At 42.4% G+C, this 23,077-nt stretch overlaps 1 protein-coding gene across 1 annotated transcript in view; it reads left to right on the top strand.

The window, feature by feature from the left end:
* Positions 1–23,077, top strand: part of pkn1a (protein kinase N1a) — a 139,287-nt gene that overhangs the window by 51,539 nt on the left and 64,671 nt on the right. The window contains exons 6-10 of the mRNA XM_059992076.1: positions 1,721–1,934; positions 10,032–10,232; positions 13,118–13,227; positions 15,604–15,747; positions 18,709–18,784. Of these exons, the coding sequence (XP_059848059.1) occupies positions 1,721–1,934; positions 10,032–10,232; positions 13,118–13,227; positions 15,604–15,747; positions 18,709–18,784 (745 nt within the window). The remainder of the gene's footprint in view (positions 1–1,720; positions 1,935–10,031; positions 10,233–13,117; positions 13,228–15,603; positions 15,748–18,708; positions 18,785–23,077) is intronic.

Here is a 23,077-nt window from a genome sequence, read left to right as displayed (position 1 = left end):
AGACTCATCCAGATTCGAAGATGAATCCCTGAATATAGTCCAGTCCACAGATTCAAAGCAGTCCCGTAAGGACCCCTGTGCCTCCCTTATACATACCTTTTTGATCCTCACTATGGTGCTGCAGTCTGCTGTCTTTGTCTATATTCGGAGAGTAGAAGTACAGCCAGGTGATCAGACTTACCAAGGTGTGGGTGTGAAGTAGCACGGTAGGCATTCTTGATGGTGGTGTTAACAGTGGATCAGTGTGTTGTTTCCTCTGGTACCACAAGTGATCTGTTGAAGCTAATTATTTAATGACTTCTTCAAGCTGACCTGGTTAAAATTCCCCCAAATGATGATGATGGCATTAGGGTGTTCTGTTTCGTGCATGCTGATCCCATTATTAAGATCATCTAGAGCCTGTTTGCCATTGGCCCAAGGTGGAATGTACACCACTACCAAAATAATCGGAGGAATCTGTGACAACATGTAAAATGCGAGATATTCCAAGTCTGGTGAGCAGAATTGGGACAACACAGATACATTTGTGCACCAGGAGAAGTTGATCTTGAGGCATACACCTCCATCTCTGCTTTTGAGAGACAGGACAGTCCTATCTTGATGGTGCATAGTGAATTGCTGTGCCTGATACAGAAGGAGTTAACCAGGATGCTGTGAAACACAAGACACAAGCTGTTCTAATATCCCTCTAATACAGCATCCTAGCTCTGAGATCTCTGGATACTGTACGTTTGTTGGTAAGATGGTCGGTACTGGGAATTGAAAGTCCAGTTTTCTTAAATGCACCTGTATCCCTGACTGGCAGCCACATTTCCTATGAGGAGTCCGGCGAGAATTACAGCCACAATCAGCATTGTTGCTGCTGGTTTTAAGCAGTGATAGATTAAGGCATCTTCATTAACTGTACATACCAAGAAAAACAAACATTGAGTTGGCGCTACAGTTCTTGTGGACACTTGTGGAACATTCCAAATAAACTTTCAAGAAACAATTTGTGTACATTTGATGGGAGCTAATTTGACAGATTATTGGGAAATGTTAGGGTCTGGAATTAGAAAGGAATGCAACAAATCAGACTGAATGCTGGAGGTGCTGTGGTGTGGCATCCATGCTGGAAGCAGTGCTGCCCCCTAGTGTTTTCTCAGCTCAAGACAAGTTCTTTTCTGTTTTTGATTGGAGACTGCTGCAACATTCATGGACTCAGAGACTTGGACCATATTTTTTTTTGTGTGACTGTATTTTACTGCTATTTTATGTGCTATATGTGCATTATGCTGTGTTTGACTGTTGGGAGTGTGTTTTGCTCCTTGGCTCTGGAGTAGCACTGTTTCATTTGGCTGTATTCATGGTTATTTGTATAAGGTGGAATGACAATTAAATTTGAACTTGAAGAAGATGAACCATGCATTTAAAGAACTGACAAGTGGATTCAGCTGGTGAAAAATATATCTCTTCTATCTATAAGAGCTTGTAACAGTAAATGAGTAAAGGAAAAACATTTCAAAAGATGGGGTAATGTGAGCAAATGAAGCAGTACCTGTACTTCAAAAAACTGGCAAAGACATTAAAGATATTTTTGTTATTTTACTAGAATCTTTGTAGGACTTAGTTATCCGTGGCTAAATTTGTCCACCCACCAGATTCAATCTCACAAACCTTGTTTGAATTAGCTTGAAAAAAATGTATGTTATAAATGAGAAATATTTATTTTCCATCCTAGGCTCAATCCAGGCTGAATGAATCAAGTGAAAAATTGGACCTTTTAAAACATTCTCTGGAACAAAGATTAAATGAGCTTCCAGAAGATCATCCCAAAGGGTGTATTATTAAAGAGGAACTTGTCATGGCCTGCTCTCAAGCATTCAGCAATCGGAGCAGTACTTCCTATCAACAGAACCAGTATAGCACACTGTACAAGCCTTCACCATTAACAGGTACGCATTTCTCCTGAATAAATTCTTGGGGTGGCAGTCTCACTGGTTTAGCATTGGATACTTTAGCATGAAAGATTGATCACAAACTAGGTAGAAGGAGCAGCTTTCCTCCTTTGATGAATATTGCTAAACCAGTTTGTTTTTAAACCATTTAGATTAGTTTCTGTTGGAGTTCTTCAGTTTTTCTTGAACTTTGTTGGGATTTTCTGCAGAGGGTGCAGTAAATTGGAAGCAAAAACATTATTTTTTATGGTAAAACTGCTGAAATATGAGCAGTGCAGTGTTTGATCTGAGTACTGTCTGTTTAAAACCTCGATTATGGTCAAATTGGATATAGAAAGTGAGAGAGCAAAAAGGAATACAATAAAGGAGATAAATTAGATAAGAAAACATGTACCTCCTTTAATTTTTGTAATCTCTTAACAATAATGCAAGCAAAGAGGCCATTCTTTTGTGCATGCCGATGTTTAGAGTGATTATGGCTCATCAGGCTTGGGTGAGATAAAGTATCTGGTGATTTTCTGTCTTTTTGTTCTCATTTGCTTATTCATCATCTGTTAGGGTGTACTTGTGTACTGAGAATGTCTCCGGGGCAGTGTTTTGTACTGTGTGTGGGATGTGGGGTCTGGGAGATCTCCAGTCTGGTGGATCTGCCCCAGGTGCACTGAGCTGCAGCTCCTGACAGAATGTATCAAGGAACTCGAGCTGCAGCTTGACTTTCCACTCATACAGGGGAATGAGGAGGTGATAGATCAGAGCTACAGGGAGGTAGTGAGCCCAAGGTCACAGGAGACTGGTAACTAGGTGACTGTCGGGAGAAGGAAGGGAAATGCACAGAGTGTGGCAGTTTCCCTCAATAGTAAGCATACAACTTTAGATACTGGTGAGGGGCATGCTCTACTGGGGGGGGGGGTGGGAGACCCACGGTGACTGGGTCTCTGCTGCTGTGGCTCAGAAGAGCAGAGAAGTAAAGGGGGCTGCAGTGTTGATGGGAGATTCCATAGTCAGAGGAACAGCGACGAGTTTCTGTGGGTGTGATAGAGACACCCGGATGGTATATTGCCTCCCTGGTGCAAGGGTCAGCGATGTCTTGGATCAGGTCAGTGGCGTTTTTAAGGACAAAAGTGAGCAGCCAGAAGTCTTGGTGCATATTGGCACCAATGACATAGGTAGACATGATAAGAAGGTCCTGAAGAGAGATTTTAAGGAACAAGGTAGAAAGCTGAAAATCAGGACTGCCAGGGTAGTAATCTCTAGATTGCTGCCTGTGGCACATGGCCAGTGAGGGTAAGAAAGTGTGGTTGAGGAACTGATGCTGGAGGCCAGGGGTTCAGATTTGTGGATCATTGGGATCTCTCCTGGTGAAAGTACGACCTGTACAAAAGGGACAGTTTGCACCTGAACCTGAGGGGTCCAATATCTTTGTGGGCAGATTTGCGAGAGCTGTTTGGGAGGATTTAAACTAATTTGGCAGGCAGATGGGAACTGTCGTGATAGTGCTGAGGATGAGGTAGTTGGTTTACAAACAAAGGCAATGTGTAGTGAGACTTCTAGCAAGGAGAGGCTAATGATAAGACAAAATTGCAGTCAACAGACTGAGTTGCAACGTAAAAGGTGGACAAAATTGAAAAGGGTGAATACAGAACTGAAGGCATTATATTTGAATGTGCGCAATATACGGAATAAGGTAGATGAACTTGTAGCACAGTTACAGAATGGCATGTATGATGTTGTAGGTATTACTGAATCATGGCTGAAAGTAGATTATAGCTGGGAGCTTTATGTCCAAAGATACACATTCAGAGGGGGTAGTGTGGTTCTGTTTGTTTTTTTAAAAAAAAAGTCACGAAGAAAGGTGACATAGCGTTGGAAGATGTTGAATATTTGTGGGTAGAGCTCAGGAACTGCAAATGTAAAAAGACCCTGTTGGGAGTTACATACAGATCTCCAAATGGTAGTAAGGATGTGGTCTACAAATTTCAATGGTGAATAGGAAATGCATGACAAAAGGGCAATATTACAATAGTTATGGAGGGATTTCAGTATGCAAATAGATTGGGGAAAATAAGGTTGGAGCTGGATCCCATGATTATTTTCTAGAATGTCTATGAGGCAGCTTTTTAGAGCAAATCCTGTCTGAGCCCACTGGGGGATCAGCTATTCTGGATTGGTTGTTGTGCAATGAACCGGAATTGATCAGCGAGCTTAAAGTAAAAGAACCCTTAGGGGCAAGTATTCATAATACTTGAATTCACCCTGAAATTTGAGAAGGAGAAGCTAAAGTGAGATGTATCAGTATTACACTGGAGGAAAGGGAATTACAGAGGCATGAGAAAGGCGTTGGCTAAGATTGAATGGAAAAGGACCCTGGCAGGGATGACAGCAGAACAGCAACTGCTGGAATTTCTGGAAGCAATTCGGAAGACACAGGATATATACGTCCCAAAGAGGAAGAAGTATTCTAAAGGCAAGCTGACACAACCGTGACTAACAAAGCCAACATAAACACTGAAGAGAGGAAAAATTACTGGAAGTTAGAGGAATTGGGCAGCTGGAAAATGATGTTGCAGAGAGGTAGTAATGAGGGACAAGGAAATGGCGGACAAACTGTGTATTTTGCATCAGTTTTCACTGTGGAAGACAGCAAATGTGCTGGAAATTTCAGGTGGCAGGCGTCAGAGGTGTGTGAAGTTGCTATTACTAGGGAGAAGGTTCTTGGGAAGCTGAAAGGTCTGATGATGGATAAGTCACCTGGACTTGATGGTGTACACCCTAGGGTTCTGAAAGAGGTGGCTGAAGAGATTGTGGAGACATTAGTAATGATCTTTCAAGAATCACTAGATTCTGGGATGGGTCCAGAAGACTCGAAAGTTGCAAATGTCACTCCACTCTTCAAGAAGGGAGCGAGGCAGAAGAAAGGAAATTATAGGGCAGTTAGTCTGACAGTGCCTGGGAAGATGTTGGAGTTGATTGTTAAGGATGTGGTTTCGGGATGCTTGGAGGCACATGATAAAATAGACTGTAATCAAGGATTCTTCAATGCAATGTCTTGCTTGACAAATCTGCTGGGTTTCTTTGAAGGAATAACAAGCAGGATAGAGAAAGGAGAATTGGTTGATTTTGTAGCAACACACACAAAATGCTGGAGGGTCTCTGCAGGCCAGACTGGAAAAAAGTGGAAAAAAAGTACAGTCGATGTTTTGACCTGAAACACAGAGGGTGTGTACAAGAAGGACCAGAGTTGCCTCTACTTCCTGAGGAGACTGAGGTCTTTTGGAGTATGCAGGCCTCTCCTTCACATGTTCTACCAGTCTGTTGTCACCAGTGCAATCTTCTATGTGGTGGTGAGCTGGGGCAATGGCAACAACACGAGTGATGCCAACAGGCTCAATAAACTGATTAGAAAGGCTGGCTCTGTTATAGGAGTCAAACTGAACACACTGAGGCTGTGGTAGAACAAAGGACCCTACGGAAAATCCTGGCAATTGTGGACAATGTTTCTCACCCTCTGCATGACGCCTTGGCTGAACAGGGGAGCACTTGTAGTAATAGACTAAGACAAGGCGCTGCTCCAAAGAGCGCTGTATGACGTCATTCTTACCCTTGGCCCTTAGGCTCTATAAAGAGTCAACCTATAGCTGTGGGAGTGCTGACATATTTGTATATCTGTGCACTTGTACTGCTACTGTAACACTGTAAAGGTGGGTCAGGTTTGGGATTGCAGTCTGAAGGCACGGGTCCTCCCTACCTTGAAGGGATCTTGATCAACATTTGTGTCAAGAGTTTGCAAGTGGCACTAGTCTATTTTTGACCATTATGGGCATGTCAGAGCAGATTGCCACTGGCTTTGGCATGAATTTCTATGATTATTTGAAGACATTGCCATTTATTTCAATAAGTCTTTTCTGTACTTCCTTTAGGCTCTTCATAATCAATATAAAATATGATGACTAAAATTGAATACAACTCATTTGTCCATTTGTGGAACAATCAGCATTTAGTGCAGGTACAAGATAAACTGGCCTTCTTTTGTATCTTGTGCCTCTATTTATGATACCCAGAATCTCCTGAGCTTCACTAACTACTCTTTCAACATGTCCTGCTTCTCCTCAAGACTTATTTGTGTGTACCATGGCTTTGTGTGCGGTAGGTAGTATTTAACCAATCTTATAAGAGTTTTTTGAGGAAGCTACCAGAGAAGTGGATGAAAGCAAGACAGTGGATGTTGTCTACATGGACTTTAGCAAGACATTTGACAAAACCTTGCATGCAAGGTTGGTCAAAGAGGTTCAGTCGCTTGGCATTCAAGATGAGGTAGTAAAGTGGATTAGACATTGGCTTTGTAGGAGAAGCCAGAGAGTGGTGGTAGATGGTTGCATCTTGTCTGGAGGCCTGTGACTGGAGTGCTGCAGTGATCTGTACTGGGTTTGTAGTTGTTTGCCTTCTATATCAATGATCTGGATGATATTGTGGTTAACTGGATCAGCAAATTTGCAGATGACACCAAGATTATGGGTGTAGTGGACAGCATGGGAGACTATCAGAGCTTGCAGTGAGATGTGGCCCAGTTAGAAAAATGGACTGAAAGTGGCAGATGGAATTAAATGCAGACAAGTGCAAGGTGTTGACTTCAGTGGAACCAACCAGGGTAGGTCTTACACAGTGAACGGTAGGGCATTGAGGAGTGCGGTCGATCAAAGAGATCTGGGGATATAGGCCTATAATTCATTGAAAGTGGTGGCACAGGTATAGATGGGATCATAAAGAAAGCTTTTGGCACGTTGACCTTCATAAATCAAAGTATTGAGTACGGAGATAGGATGTTACGTATAAGTTATACAAGACGATAAGACATAGGAGCAGAGTTAGGCCATTCAGCCCATTGAGTCTGCTCTTCCATTTCATCATGGCTGATCCTGGATCCCACTCAACCCCATACTCCTGCCTTCTCGCCATATTCTTTGATGCCCCAACCGATCAGGAAATGATCAATTTCTATGTTAAGTATACCCATGTACTGGCTTCCACTGCAGTCTATGGGTGAGGTCTAATTTTGAATATTATGTGCAGTTTTGGTCAGCTACCTACAGGAAAGATGTAAATAAGGTTGAATGAGTACAGAGAAAATTTACAAGGATGTTGCCAGGACTGGAGAACCTGAGTTATAAGGAAGGGTTGAATAGATTAGGATTTTATTCCCTAGAACAGGGGTCAGCAATCCGCGGCTCCGGAGCTGCATGCGCCTCTTTCATCTCTGTGCTGCGGCTCCCTGTGGCTTTGGAAAATAAATGATGAGTATTTAATTAAAATGTATTTTATGTTAGTTTGTTAGTTTTTGAAATATAATTCTAAATTTGAAGATTATGGTGATCTTGTACAATCTAAATAAAACGTGTTTTTTGTCGCTATTAATATACGTCACCACTGCCAAAGCCTGACACCCGCCAGTGCGCGATTTCTTTAATTTTTCGATCCAAGGTAGGCTGAACACAGCTCTTCAGGGGAAAGGACGCACAGCCCTGAACATGTTGGAGGATGTTTTGGCATTCGAGCGCAAGTTGACAGTGCTTGCCAGAGATTTACAGAAAGGCACATTGTCTCACTTCCCCAATTTGAGAGAGTTCAAACAAGCTCACGACATGATAAATTCAGAGTATTTACATTCTGCAATCATCACAATGCAAACATCGTTTGGGAAACGCTTCTGTGAGTTCAGAGAGGAAAAAAACACATTATCCTTCCCGGTCACTCCCCTAAGCATCGATCCATCCCTACTGAATATGACTGCATTAGCAGGTGTGAGTCAACCTGATCTTGAGATGGAACTGGCCGACATAGCCGACAAAGTCATATGGGTGTCCAAGTTTAGACGCTTGACAGCAGACCTTGAAGATGTTGCCCGTCAGAAGGCCGTTCTTGCTCAGAATCACAAATGGAGTGATATTGAAAACCTCCCCAATCCGGACAAACTTGTGTTCGAAACATGGAATGCTATCCCCGACATTTATGTAAACATTAAAAAGTATGCGCTTGGAGTCCTGTTGATCTTTGGATCCACATATGTATGTGAGCAGGTGTTCTCCAACATGAACTTTATTAAAAACAAACATCGCGCACACCTCACAGATGACAGCTTGCGATCCTGTGTAAAGATGAAGGTGACGTCATCCAGCCCTGATGTGCAGATGCTGTGCGCTGAGGTCCAGGAGCAGAAATCCCATTAACCAAGTATGATAAATATTTTAATTGCCTATTATTTTATGTATATTCATATTTTTTCATTGTTCAGTGAAATAGTCCTTTTATTTTTCAGGTTGACAGCTGGCTGACGTTATTTTTGGTTTGCTGCTGGCGGACAAATTAAGTTCGGCGTTTTTCATAAATACAAGAAGGACTCAAATAGATTGAGTATTTTACTTAAAAGTAACCTTCAACCCAACTTCTTTTTTTCGGAGTTCAAAATGTTTTTGTTGCATGCAGAAATGTAATTTCGTTTTCTCTGCAGGAGTTCATCGATTTCTAAATGCAACACAGTATAGTTTGTTTATACATAGCATAAAGGCAAAAAAAAAAACGTTGTATGCAGTGTTATTTCATTTTAAATGTCAAATGGGTTTTGTGGCTCCCAGTGTTTTCTTTTCTGTGGGAAACGGGTCCAAATGGCTCTTTCAGTGCTAAAGGTTGCTGACCCTTGCCCTAGAATGTAGTAGAAGATGAGAGGAGATTAGATAGAGGTATTCAAAATTATGAAGAGTATAGATAGGGTAAAATTCAGGCAGGCTTTTTCCATGGGGTTAGGTGGGACTTTAACTAGAATCGTGAGTTAAGGGTGAAAGGTGAAAAGTTGAAGGAGAACACGAGGGGGAACTTCATTCAGAGGATTGTGAGAGTGTGGAACGAGCTGTCAGAGCAAGTAGTGCAAGCCAGCAATTTCAACGTTCAAGAGAAGTTTGGATAGCTACGTGGATGGTAGGGTTATGCAGGGCTATGGTCCAGGTTGCAGGTCAATGGGAGTATGCAGTTTAAATGGTTCGGCACTGACTAGATAAGCAGAAGGGCTTTTTATGTGCTGTACTTTTCTCTGTCTCTATGACTATACCTAGGTCTGTCTATTCCTTTACACCCTGAACAACTCTGTCAGTTGTTGACATACTGCAGTCTCTCCATATTCCAAAGTGTTTCATCCTGTTTCTTGCTGTCCACCTTGCAAGACAGTCTGTGTTTTCTTGTAAATCATCACTATCTTATCATGTGTTAAACATTTTATTCTATATAAATTTGGAAATATTACCTGATGCTCCCATCTCAATCAATAATACATATCTGTAAAAAAAAAACTCACTTTCCTGATTCTTTTTCCTTGATGTATGTCAATTAATTTGACTTTGTTCTTTTATTTGAATGCACTGTGATAATGGTAAGATCCGTACTGCCAAGGGTAAACAAAAGTGACATGGAAGAATCAGTTCTCAAAATATTCTTGTTTCTGGATGAGTTGAGATGCTCCCTTGTGGAGAAGTCATTGATTCAGAAAATGAAGATGTTAATAAAATACAAGTACTGGAAATATTTAAAAAATGGAAATGCAGCAAACCCTTTGGGGCATCTCACTGGTGCTGCAGGTCATGCTTAGACACCAAGGCTCCAACTTGACCTTCAAGTGGTTTTCCCTGTGGCTGATTGGCTTTCCTTGCACATCCCAGAGATGTGGTTTGGTGGGTTATTTGGCTGCTGTAAGTTGCCCTTGCCACATGCAGTAGAATCAAAGCGAGGTTGATGGGAACGTAATAAGGTTGCAGTGATGGGATGGATTAAGGAGCCAGCAAAAACTCAATGGTAAGGAAATATGGACAGTTTAGGCAGTAAAGATTTCAGGTCCAAGGGCTTAAGTCTGAGTTATAACATTTATGCTAGTTAACTCAGAAGGTACTGTAGAAATTTGCACCAAGCAGTTGCATTGTGGTAATGTAAGTTGATTTGTAAGGGTTGTTCACAGGACCAAAGAAAGGATTGGGTAAGTAATTAAGAATTGTCCATTTGTAATTGTGGTAGACACACTGAGAGAACACTTTGCCATTGACTGTGTGTTTATTTCAGGCACGTTGGAGGTCCGAATTGTGGGTTGCACGGGTCTTTTGGAGTCTGTTCCAGGTCGTTCTCGAGGGTCTGGCATCCTCCTACCAGCCTATAGTCCCAGTGAAAGTCGGAATTCTTTCATGGGCAGGACCAGCCGAGGTCTATACGGAAGGAGTGGCAGTGGGAGCGGTCGCTACTTAATCAAAACCGAAGACTTATCTAGTGAGTGTACTAAACAAATTCTTGACCTCTAGGTTTACAAATTGTCCCCCTACATCATTTTTTAATTGTTCATTTGAATCTATCAGTATATTACATAGCAATCTGCTCTTAAATTAAAAGTACTAGGTTTGGGAAATATGGGCAAGTCAGACGTCATCTGCAGAAGGAAAAGCAGAGTTAACATTTCAGGCTGACGATCCAAAAAAAAACATTGGAGCCATAGTTGTGACTTCATTGTGACACGTGTTTTGGATTTTTTCCAGATGTGTTCTCCATTTATTTTTGAGAATATATATATGGTACTGTGCAAATGTTTTAGGCACCCTTGCTATAGTATGTGTGTCTAAGACTTTTGTACAGTACTGTATTTGTCAACATGGAGCGAAGAATGAGTTTGTAAATCTGTCTGGAGCTGATGATGTTGGGAAGGGTGAGAGTAAAGTGCAACGGGAGGGGTGTGGGACAGGTGGCAGAGGGTGGCACAGGTACAGCCACACCCAGCCCTGAGATAACAGACAAAATCATTTGATTCCAAAGAATTGGCTTATTGATCATTACAGAATGTCTCTCTGGTGCTTCTCATTCTCTCCCCTCCCCCTCCCTTTTCCCAACTATGACTCCTTTCTCCTTGCCTCCTTCCCACTTTCAGTCTATAATAGAGACCCATATCAGAATCAGATTTATCATCTCTCTCATATCGTGCCATTAATAAGTATTCACACCCCCCTTGGAAGTTTTCATGTTTTATTGTTTTACAACATTGAATCCAAGTGGATTTAATTTGGCTTTTTTGATGCTGATCAACAGAAAAAGAATCTCTTGTGTCAAAGAGATCTAAATTAATTACAAATATAAAACAGAAAATAATTGATTGCATAAGTATTCACCCCCTTCGAGTCAGCATTTAGTAGATGCACTTTTTGGCAGCAGTTCCTGTATAGCTTTGGCTTAGTGCTTCGGGTCATTGTCTTGCTAGAAAACAAATCATCTTCTTTCAAGTTACAGTTCTCTTGCAGACTGCATTGAGTTTTCCTCCAGAATTTCTCTAAAACAATAAAACATGAAAACTTTCAAGGGGGGTGAATACTTTTTATAGGCATGCTGTGAACACTGATAGGAAGAAATGCCCATTTATCAGCTCTTCAGGAGGAAAGACTGTTGTGTCCCTTGGGTGGTGGATGACAATGGAGTGGACTGGGAAGAGATTCCTTCAAAAAGCTCTATGATGGAAACTAGTTATGGCTGAGAAAATTGCAAAGCACAAGCCTGGTGGAGTGGAAAGTGAGGACCAGAAGAATTTTGTTCTGGCTGTATCCAGGAGGAGCAGGAGTTAGTGTGATAAATAGGTGAGATGCGGTTAGGGCTCTGTCCACTATTCAAGAGCGAAGCCACAGTTCAGGAAGAAAGAAGACATTTTGCTTTCAGAGCAAAGCAGACAGAGGAATAAAGACAATGGATCCCGGTAGTCATGGGAATCCATTGTAGTAGAGGGCTATGGTGACTGTAATGGCTGCCTTCGCGAAAGAAAGGCAGCATTTATTCAAGGTGTGCTTATGGGTTAAGTAGAGGAAATTTGATCCCATTAGAGGATAGTTGAGCACCTTGAGGCAAAAGTTTAAAATTCTGTTCAAAAGATGCAGGTAGTTTGAGAAGAAACTACCTGCCTCAAGGGCACTAGCCTCCATAGTATCCAGGACATCTGCAAGGAGCAATGCCTCAGAAAAGCAGCATCCATCATTAAGGACACCCATCACCCATGTCATGTCTTCTTCTCATTGCTAATCAGGAAGGAGGTACAGAATCCTGAAGGCACACACTCAAAGATTCAGGAACAGCTTCTTTCCCTCTGCCATTCAATTTCTGAATGGATATTGAACTCATAAACACTGCCTCACTACTTTTTTATTTCTTATTTTTACACTACTTATTTAATTTAAATATTTAACATATATACTTTAATAATGTTTATTTTCCTTTTATCATGTATTGCATTGTACTGCTGCCACAAAGTTAACAAATTTCATGACATATTAAGCCTGATTCTGATCCTGAAGTGTTCCCAATGAACCATCACATGTGGTGATGTCCCACAAAGAGTAGAGCTCTGGGACTAATATTGTCACAAGGTGTCTTTGTAATTCAACAAAGGTCCCATAAGGTTTTGAGAGAGTGAATACAAAGAGGACAATTCTATTAGTGCAGATGAGGCTAAAAGCCAACAAGGTAAAATTATATACCTCTGAAATCGTGCAAAATATTTAGGGGTGGGGGTGCAGAGACATTTTATCTAAAGAGTGGTGAGAATTTGTATCTCTCCCATAGGGGGTGGTTGTTGCCATTAATGCAAATGCATTTAAAGGGAAGGTGGACAAGTATGTGAGGTGAAGGGGAAAGCAGATATTGCTAATAGATTGAGGAACTATAGGCTTGATTGAGGGGCAGTTGGATATGAACAACAACTGCTGCCATTTCCTGTGGTCTCTGTGTCAGTCCAGTAAATAATGATAACAATGTGCTTTCTAGTGTTATTCCCTCTTTCCAAAATGGACTCTGAAATATTCACTCTTCCCAGCTGGATTACTGCTTCCTGGATGGAATGGTGCAGTTTCACTTGGACAGAGCATGTTAAAGATATTCTACAATTCACAATGTTGTATTTTATCCAGCCTCCTGAAGAGTGCGTGATGAAATACTGCAGGTAGAGGTATGGTTTGCTTCAGTCCCAAAATGCATTACGATCACAGCTGGTGTATGACAAAGAGGAGATCCAAGAGCTGTGAAGGAAGATGCATACCAAAACAGAGCAGGATTCACCATTGATGTTTTACCACAAATTGGATAATTATTGTAATAATCTTTATACTGCAATGTTCGTTTCTCTCCAGATGAAGTGAGTGCTGTCCTGAAGCTTGACAACATAGTCGTTGGCCAGACTGCATGGAAGTCGATAGGTGAACAGTCATGGAATCAGAATTTCACAGTGGAGTTGGAACGTGTGAGTGAAGGGAATGGGTTTTATTGTTTTTAATTCCCCATTGATGAGGAGGATGTGACTATGCTGGAGAGGGTGCAGGCATGTTATGTGGAATGGAGCATTTCAGTTCGAAGGAAAGGCTACATTGGTTGAGCTTGTTTTCCTTGGAGTGGAGGAGGCTGAGATCTGATTGAGAGGGAGACAGACAGTAAAAACCTCATCTCCATTATGTTGGTGTCAAAGACAAGACAGCTTGGGTTTAAGGTGAGAGGGAGGAGGTTTAGAGGGAATCTGAGGAGGAATTATTTCATATATAGGGTGCCTGGAATGTGGCAAGTGCTTCCCGAGAGCTGATGAAGGCAGACCATCATGATATTTACGGAGCATCTAGACAACTACTTAAATCACTGACAGAGAAGGAATGCACATAGTGCCTTAAATAGGATAAATACGAGTTGGTAGTGGGTGACATAGACTTGGTGGGACAAAAGCCTATTTCTGTCCTGTGTCTCTAAATTATTTGATGACATAAGTATGTAGCACCTCTGACTGAAGATGAAGTAAAAGAGACTTTTGTCATGACCAGATCAAATAATAATTTTTTATACATATAATTTATCTATAATTTGTGAACACATTTTGAAGCTCACAGATCCCTGAAAGGGAATTTCATTGAGGTCTGATCTTAAAAAAAAAAGAGGCTGACTCAATGACGAGGAAGACCATTTCCCTTTGTATAGAAGACAAATAGATTGGGCACAGAGTTGGTGGGGAGCTAGAGTGAAATTTCTTGTTGGTGAACCTTAAAGATCAATGGTTGGGCACTTTTCTGCTTTTTATTTCTACTAAGGATTTGGGTTTGAATCTGTTTTGTTGAAGACCTTATAAATTATAAAGAAGCCAAGAGATCTGCAGAGCGTTTGTGAATGGGAAAGACAATAGGTACAAGATGACACAGTAGAGGAGGAAATAACAAACTCATTGTTGAACCAATAAAGTAGGATATGACTGAAAGTTCTGTACTGACCTAGTCCATCCAGGTGACCATGTAAATGATGCCAACTGAAATTAACAAATCCTTGCATTAAGAATCCTAAGGACAAAGAACTAGAATAGAATTATTACAGGAAGATTCTTGAAGCTGCTTGTATGGGGTAATTGCCAGAGAAACAGGGATGTAATTATTGATGAGTATCCAGTAATAAGATGGGTGCACATTAATTTATGAAAATAAATTGTAAGATGATGGAAAGGAATCTGAGAAGGTAAACTAGAGAGATGAGGGGGATCAGTAAGACAATTCAGAACTGTGTTTTGCTCAATGTGGTTTCAAGCATTCAGGCTTGGAGATGCCAGAAATGGCAGGAGTGAAAATGAAACTATTTCACTACTTCAGCAAGTTAGAATTTGAAGGTATTGACAATCATCTCGAATGTTACAATGGAAGTGAAGATTGTAAAATGAAGTGTTCAAAGCACTATATGAAAGCAGTCCATTGCCTGCACAAGGTGTCAGCTGATTTTGTTAATTTATAGGCAATTCTGGCTGAATTTCTCCCCGTGACCATGATTGTTCTTGACAGATTTGTCTACAGAAGTGTTTTGGCACTATCTTCTGGGCAGTGTCTTTACAAGTTGGGTGACCCCAACCATTCTTCAGAGATTGCCTACCTGGTGTCAGTGGTTGCATAACCAGGATTTGTAATATCCACCAGCTGCTTATATGACCATCCACCACCTGCTCCCATGGGTTTTATGTGATCCTGATTGGGCGGGGGATGGGTTGTGGGGGGAAGTACTAAACAGGTGTTGCACCTTGCCTAAGGGTGACCATGTAAGCCAGCAGAGGAAAGGAGCACCTTGCACCTCCTTTGGTCAAAACATATCTCCACCACACCATCCCAAGTTTTATAGTACCATAGTAATATTGCTAGTGTTTTAGCTTATTCTGTATTTCATTTCAATACATAATTTATTACTCAGTTAGACAGTAGTTTATCGTTTATATACCTTTTTAAGTATTTCCATGAAACTGGCTAACTGGGGCAGCTGCTTAATTGGGCCAAAATGTACTGGTCCCAATGAGTCCCAATTAACAGCAATCCATTACTTTGCTTTATATAATTAATTATACCATGCAATTACCGCTTTCTTACATTTGTATCATCCTTCACTATCATAACAGTATAAGATAAGATTATAAAAGGCTGTTAGTTAGTTTGTTTTCAAACCTTACTATCTCATTAATCAATGTCTAAGATATATACTGAACACTAGTATTTAAGAAGACGTTGCGTTATTATGGAAAACTCTTCTCCCTTTTTGCCACCAATAGAGTGTGTTAAACTATGGTGACATGTGGAGGTGTTCATTTTAATCCCCTTTTCTTAAATTTCAGAATCGGGAATTGGAGATCAGTGTGTACTGGCGGGATTGGCGTTCTCTCTGTGCATTGAAGTACCTCAAGCTGGAAGATTTCCTGGATAATCAGCGGCATGAAATTCATTTGGATTTGGAGCCTCAAGGGGTGCTGCTGACCGAGGTATGTCTGGTGGCACGTTCATCGAGTTAGTGGGGGGGGGGGGGGGGAAAGAAGATGAGGGAATGTTAAGCAGAAGAGGCTTGCACAGCAGTGGATGGCAGTGAAAAACAGATGCATTTGTAAATATCCTGTATTCTTGCTGAAACCGTGAATCAGGAGGATAAATAAGACTGGGTGCTGCAGCCAAGAGAGACGACCTATTGACTTCAGGTCATTCTGTTCTATTTTCAGAAGGCATGGTCTCCAAATTTTGCAGCATTTACATTGGCTTGGATTGAGCTGAGCTGAGACAAATGCATTTACCTCACCCTTATCTTATGCTTATCATTAAGGAATTTGCTGAATGTTTATCTTCAGGGTCCAGTCAGCAAGGTTCTGTGTGCCTCATGCAGTGGTGAGGTGGAACAAGACCAGTGCATGAAACCACTGTGCTAAAATGACAGACACTATTTCTACATATACTTGACATTCAAAGGTACTCAAAGACTGTTCAAATTTTTTAAAAAGCCTAAGATTGCAGTAATGACTGAAATTGTGAATGTTATCACAACCTTAATACAGCTCAGGACATCGGAGTTTGGATTTTTTTTCTGGCGTTCTCTGTAAGAAAGTTTATATATTTTTTCTCACGAGTGCATGGATTTCCTTCGTGTGCACTGGTTTCCTCTCACAGTTCAAAGATGCACTGGTTAATAAATTGATTGGCCATTGTAAATTGTCTGGTCATTAGGCTAGGGTTAAATCGGTGGGTTGCTGGGTGGTACAGCATGGTGGGCCGGTAAAGCCTATCCTACACTGTATCTCTAAAATAAAACAAAATAATAAAGAAAACTGCCGGAGGAACCGTAGGTCGAGCACCATATGTGGAGCTGGATGGATTGTCTGTCTTTTGAGTTCCTGCATCAAGACAGGATGTTGAGAGGAGATGGCTGGTACAAGAAGGTGTATGTGTGTGTATCCAGGTATGGGTGCAAAAGTGGGCAGGCAGTACATGGAGAGGCAGAATTCAAATTCTCTAACTTCCCCTCCCCCCCCCCCATGCCCAATTTCTTACCTTTTCCATTGGTTTCACCAGGCCACCATCCCTCCCTCACCTAGTTCGTCTTATCACCCTCCTCACTTATCTGATTCCTGCACTTGCAGCCTCTTGTGTCCAGTGAATCCTCTAAGCTATGTGGGTGCACACACATCTTTGGTTACTAGTGCACAAAGGAGCTTAAATGCGCACAAAAGGTTGTCACCCTCTACCTAGTTGGCATGTTAAGTATAACTCACAGTTGTACGCAATCATTTTTCCTTTTCCAGTTTCTGATGTGGAGTGTGTTGACAGCATGGAGTTTGCAATGGTTTGTCTGCAGATTTTAGAGCTGGCTGATTTTTACAATTTTCATTGAAGAAATTATTCAGTGTGCACATGTTGTCACTTGACAAAAAATTACACAGTACAAGACTTTCTCGCATACTGGTCATTACAGATTAGAGAGAACGTTGCTTGTGTCTCCACTCATCCTCCAGTCTTTATCTTCACTTCGTTGGTCCCCTTCCCACTCATCTCACCTTCTCCCTCGTTAAATGGTTTCACCTATTACCCACCAACTCCTCACCTCAGCTGTCCCTCTCACCTCCTTCTGTTAATAATCTCCCCTCTGAACCTAGTTTCAAAGCAATGTCTTGACCTGAAATGTAGACCATCTCACTACAGATGCTGCCTGACCGATTAAGTTCTTCCAGCAGTTTATTTTCTCCAGATTCCTGCACCTGCAGCTTTTTGTCTCAATATTATGAATAAATTACCTAAGAACATAATGAAATTAACACGAGGAAATCTGCAGATGCTGGAAATTCAAACAACACACACAAAATGCTGGTAGAACACAGCAGGCTAGGCAGCATCTATAGGGAGAAGCGCTGTTGACGTCTCGGCCCGAAATGTCAACAGCTCTTCTCCCTATAGATGCTGCCTTAGCCTGCTGTGTTCTACCAGCATTTTGTGTGTGTTGTAACATAATGAAATGTTCATACCAAAGTGAAAATCCTTGCTGTTGCTCAAATAATTAAAAGATCTAATGACAGGTTTTTAAAAAGTTTAAATTAATGGGGATGCAAATACTGAGCAAATTAGTGATTATTACATTTTGAAAACCTTGAACTTGCTTTTAACAGAGGTCAGCTGATTATTATTATTGGTGTTTTATTATTGTCATGAGTACTGAGATACCAAGATGACCAGCTCCTACATTTTGCTGATGTTAAGAAAGGGGTTGTTGTCTTGATACAATGCCATGAGGCCCTCTGTCTCCTCCTTATGTAGAAACACAGTCTACTACCGGAGTGTCATCTTCAAACTTGTAAATGGGGTTGGAGCAGAATTTGGCCACACAGTCATGCGTTTATGTGGAGTTTAGTAGGGGGTTGAGGATGCAATGTCTAATTAAGTAACTAGAGGAACTCAGTCAGTCAGGCAATGTCTATGGAGAGTAGTGAACTGTCCTTGTTTCAGGCTGATGAATTATCTTGACCTGAAGCATCAACTGCTTCATTTCCCTGCGTAGATGCTGCCTAACCTGTTGAACTCCTCCAGCATTTTGTGGATGTTGCTTAGATTTTGCAGCATTTGTAGAATCACTTTTGTCTAAGTAACTCCCCAATTTCCTCGCCTTTGGGATGTGAGAGGAGAATGGAGCAACCAGGAGAAGACTACACAGTCACAGGGAGAGCAGGCAAGCTCTAGGAAGAGAGCATTAAACCCAGGTCATCGAAGCTGTGAGGCATTGGAACTACTGGCATCGTCTCTGTGCCACTGATTCTGTTCGTTATCTAACAGTAATATTACTAATATTTCCATGGGCTTGCACCATTCAGCAATGATCAGCTCCGGTGCTCGGTTGCTTACAAGGCTGATTCTTCTTGTACCAATACAGTTGCAGCTTTTCAACTCTGATACTTACTGTTATTTGGCAGGTCACATTCTGCAATCCAGTGATTGAGCGAATACCCAAACTGCAACGACAGAAAAAGATTTTCTCTAAGCAGCAAGGTAAAACAAACTCGTTCTAGTTTCAGTCTGTTTGGTCACCATTTGATTTTTCCATTCTTAATGTTGGTTTCTCATCCTTTTGACTTTGTCTGAGTGAAACCTTCTCAACTGAGCAGATCTGAGAATTATTTTGCCTTTCTCACGCTACCTCAAAAGGCCGTGCAAAAGGGTTTGAGAATGATTAATTTTAATCATTGAGTAACATCTTAATAAAGTGCATCTCTGATTTCAGATTAGTTATCTTTAAAACAAAACTGAGCTATTCAATCAAGATTTGAATAGCTAAGACTCAGCAGAAAGCAGCTGATTGGGCAATCGAGGTCATGTGACCAAGCTGTTTGGTCAAAGCTCAAACAAATAAATAGAGGGTTATCTCAAACGGAGTGGCCTGTGGAAAGCGGCCAGTGAGTGAGTGGGCCAGTGAAGGAGTGGAGTTTTGAGGCTTTGACTCGAGAGGCTTCGACGAGAAGAGGCGGAGGACGAGCTTGCTCCCAGTTAGTCTTTACAATGCCTGCTGAGACGGTGATGTGCCTCTCCTGTGAGATGTGGCAGTCTTGGGGGAACTCTCCTCTCCCGCAGAGTCACATCTGCCAGAAGTGCTTGTGGCTGGGTTATCTGGAAGACTGTGTGAGGAATCTGGAGCAGCAGCTGGATGACCTTCGACTCATAAGGGAGAATGAGGCAGTCATAGATGAGAGCTACAGGGAGATAGTCACACCTAGGCTGCCGGAAGCAGGTCATTGGGTGACACTCCAAGGGAGGAAAGCGAAGGAGAGTAGACAGGTAGTGCAGAGCACCCCTGTAGCCATTCCCGGAATAATAAGTTTACTGTCCTGGATGCTGTTGGTGAGGTGGACCGACCAGGTGTGAGCCACGGTGGCAGGGCCTCTGGCACTGAGTCTGACCCTGTGGTGCAGAAGGGTGGGACGGAGAAGAGGAGAGCTGTTGTCATTGGAGACTCTTTAGTCAGGGGAGCAGACAAGAGATTTTGTGGATGTGAGAAGGAAACCCTCATGGTTTGTTGCCTCCTGGGTGCCAGGGTCCGGGATGTCTCTGACCGGGTGCATGACATCCTGGTATGAGAGGGAAAGCAACCAGAAGTCGTGATACATGTTGGGACCAATGACATAGGCAGGAAGAAGGATGAGGTCCTGAAGTGTGAGTTTCGGGAACTAGGCAGAAGGCTAAAGAACAGAACCGCAAGGGTGGCGTTCTCAGGATTGCTGCCAGTGCTACGTGATAGTGATGGTATCATTCTACGTGATTGAATTGGAGGAGATGGCAGTTGAATGCGTGGCTGAGGAGTTGGTGCAGGGGGCAGGGTTTTAGATTTTTGAACCATTGGGATCTCTTCTAGGGAAGGACCTGTACAGATTGGATGGGTTACACTTGAACTCGAGGGGGAGCAATATCCTTGCTGGTAGGTTTGCTAGCATGGTTCGGGAGGGTTTAAACTAATTTGCAAGGGGGATGGGACCTGGAGCGATAGAGCAGTGAAAGAAGTGCATGGAGTAAATCCAGATCTAACATATTGAGAGGCTTTGAGGAAAGAGCAGCAGAATAAAGGGTATAAAGGTAGCAAGGTAGAAGGGCCAAAGTGTGTGTTCTTCAATGCAAGAAGCATCAGGAACAAAGGCGATGAACTGAGAGCTTGGATACATACATGGAATTATGATGTAGTGGCCATTATGGAGACTTGGCTGGGACCAGGGCAGGAATGGATTCTCAATATTCCTGGATTTCAGTGCTTTAAAAGGGATAGAGAGGAGGGGAAAGGGGAGGAGGGGTGGCATTACTGGTCAGGGATACTATTACAGCTGCAGAAAGGTTGGGTAATGTAGCAGGATCCTCTTTTGAGTCAGTATGGGTGGCAGTCAGGAACAGGAAGGGAGCAGTTACTCTACTGGGCGTATTTTATAGGCCCCCTGGTAGCAGCAGAGATACTGAGGAGCAGATTGGGAGGCAGATTTTGGAAAGGTGCAAAAATAACAGGGTTGTTATCATGGGTGACTTTAACTTCCCTAATATTGATTAGCACTTGATTAATTCCAAGGGTTTAGATGGGGCAGAGTTTGTTAAGTGTGTCCCGGATGGATTCCTGTCACAGTATGTTCACAGGCTGACTAGAGGGAATGCCATACTAGATCTAGTATTAGGTAACGAACTGGGTCAGGTCACAGATCTGTCAGTTGGTAAGCATCTGGGGGACAGTGACCACCGCTCCTTGACCTTTAACATTATCATGGAAAAGGACAGAATCACAGAGGACAGGAAAAATTTTAATTGGGGAAAGGCAAATTATGAGACTATAAGGCTAGAACTTGTGGGTGTGAACTGGGATTATATTTTTTCAGGGAAATGTACTATGGACATGTGGTCGATGTTTAAGGATCTCTTGCAGGATGTTAGGGATAAATTTGTCCTGGTGAGGAAGATAAAGAATGGTAGGGTGAAGGAATCATGGGTGTCAAGTGAAGTGGAAAATCTAGTCAGGTGGAAGAAGGCAGAACACGTGAGGTTTAGGAAGCAAGGATCAGATGGGTCTATTGAGGAATATAGGGTAGCAAGAAAGGAGCTTAAGAAGGGGGCATGAGAAGCTTGGCGAGTAGGGTAAAGGAAAACCCCAAGGCGTTCTTCAATTATGTGAAGAACAAAAGGATGACAGGAGGGAAGGTAGGACCGATTAGAGATAAAAGTGGGAAAATGTGCCTGGAGGCTATGGAAGTGAGTGAGGTCCTCAATGAATACTCCTCTTCGGTATTAACCACTGAGAGGGAACTTGATGACGGTGAGGATAACATGAGTGAGGTTGATGTTCTGGGGCATGTTGATATTAAGGGAGAGGAGGTGTTGGAGTGGTTAAAATACATTAGGACAGATAAGTCCCCGGGGCCTGACGGAATATTCCCCAGGCTGCTCCACGAGGCAAGGGAAGAGATTGCTGAACCTCTGGCTAGGATCTTTATGTCCTCGTTGTCCACGGGAATGGTACCGGAGGATTGGAGGGAGGTGAATGTTGTCCCCTTGTTCAAAAAAGGTAGTAGGGATAGTCCAGGTAATTACAGACCAGTGAGCCTTACATCTGTGGTGGGAAAGCTGTTGGAAAAGATTCTTAGAGTAGGATAACTTTGGACATTTAGAGAATCATGGTCTGATCAGGGACAGTCAGCATGGCTTTTTGAAGGGCAGATCATGCCTAACGAGCCTGATAGAGTTCTTTGAGGAGGTGACCAGGCATATAGATGAGGGTAGTGTAGTGGATGTGATCTACATGGATTTTAGTAAGGCATTTGACAAGGTTCCACATGGTAGGCTTATTCAGAAAGTCAGAAGGCATGGGATCCAGGGAAGTTTGGCCAGGTGGATTCAGAATTGGCTTGCCTGCAGAAGGCAGAGGGTCATGGTGGTGGGAGTACATTCAGATTGGAGGGTTGTGACTAGTGGTTTCCCACAAGGATCTGTTCTGGGACCTCTACTTTTTGTGATTTTTATTAATGACCTGGATGTGGGGGCAGAAGGGTGGGTTGGCAAGTTTGCAGATGACACAAGGGTTGATGGTGTTGTAGATAGTGTAGAGGATTGTTGAAGATTGCAGAGAGACATTGACAGGATGCAGAAGTGGGCTGAGAAGTGGCAGATGGAGTTCAACCCATCTGTATGAGGTGGTACACTTTGGAAGGACAAACTCCAAGGCAGAGTATAAAGTAAATGGCAGGATACTTGGTCATGTGGAGGAACAGAGAGATCTGGGGGTTCATGTCCATAGATCCCTGAAAGTTGCCTCACAGGTAGATAGGGTAGTTAAGGAAGCTTATGGGGTGTTAGCTTTCATAAGTCGAGGGATTGAGTTTAAGAGACGCGATGTAATGATGCAGCTCTATAAAACTCTAATTAGGCCACACTTGAAGTACTGTGTCCAGTTGTGGTCACATCAGTATAGGAAGGATGTGGAAGCATTGGAAAGGGTACAGAGGAGATTTACCAGGATGTTGCCTGGTTTAGAGAGTATGGATTATGATCAGAGATTAAGGGAGCTAGGACTTTACTATTTGGAGAGAAAGAGGATGAGAGGAGACATGATAGAGGTGTACAAAATATTAAGAGGAATAGACAGAGTGGACAGCCAGCGCCTCTTCCCGAGGGCACCACTGCTCAGTACAAGAGGACATTGCTTTAAAGTAAGGGGAGGGAAGTTCAAGGGGGATATTAGAGGAAGGTTTTTTACTCAGAGTGGTTGGTGGAATGCACTGCCTGAGTCAGTGGTGGAGGCAGACACACTAGTGAAATATAACG

This window comes from Hypanus sabinus, chromosome 16 (assembly GCF_030144855.1).
Source record: "Hypanus sabinus isolate sHypSab1 chromosome 16, sHypSab1.hap1, whole genome shotgun sequence".
NCBI classification, from domain to species: domain Eukaryota; kingdom Metazoa; phylum Chordata; class Chondrichthyes; order Myliobatiformes; family Dasyatidae; genus Hypanus; species Hypanus sabinus.
This window is presented reverse-complemented; position numbering and strand designations above follow the sequence as displayed.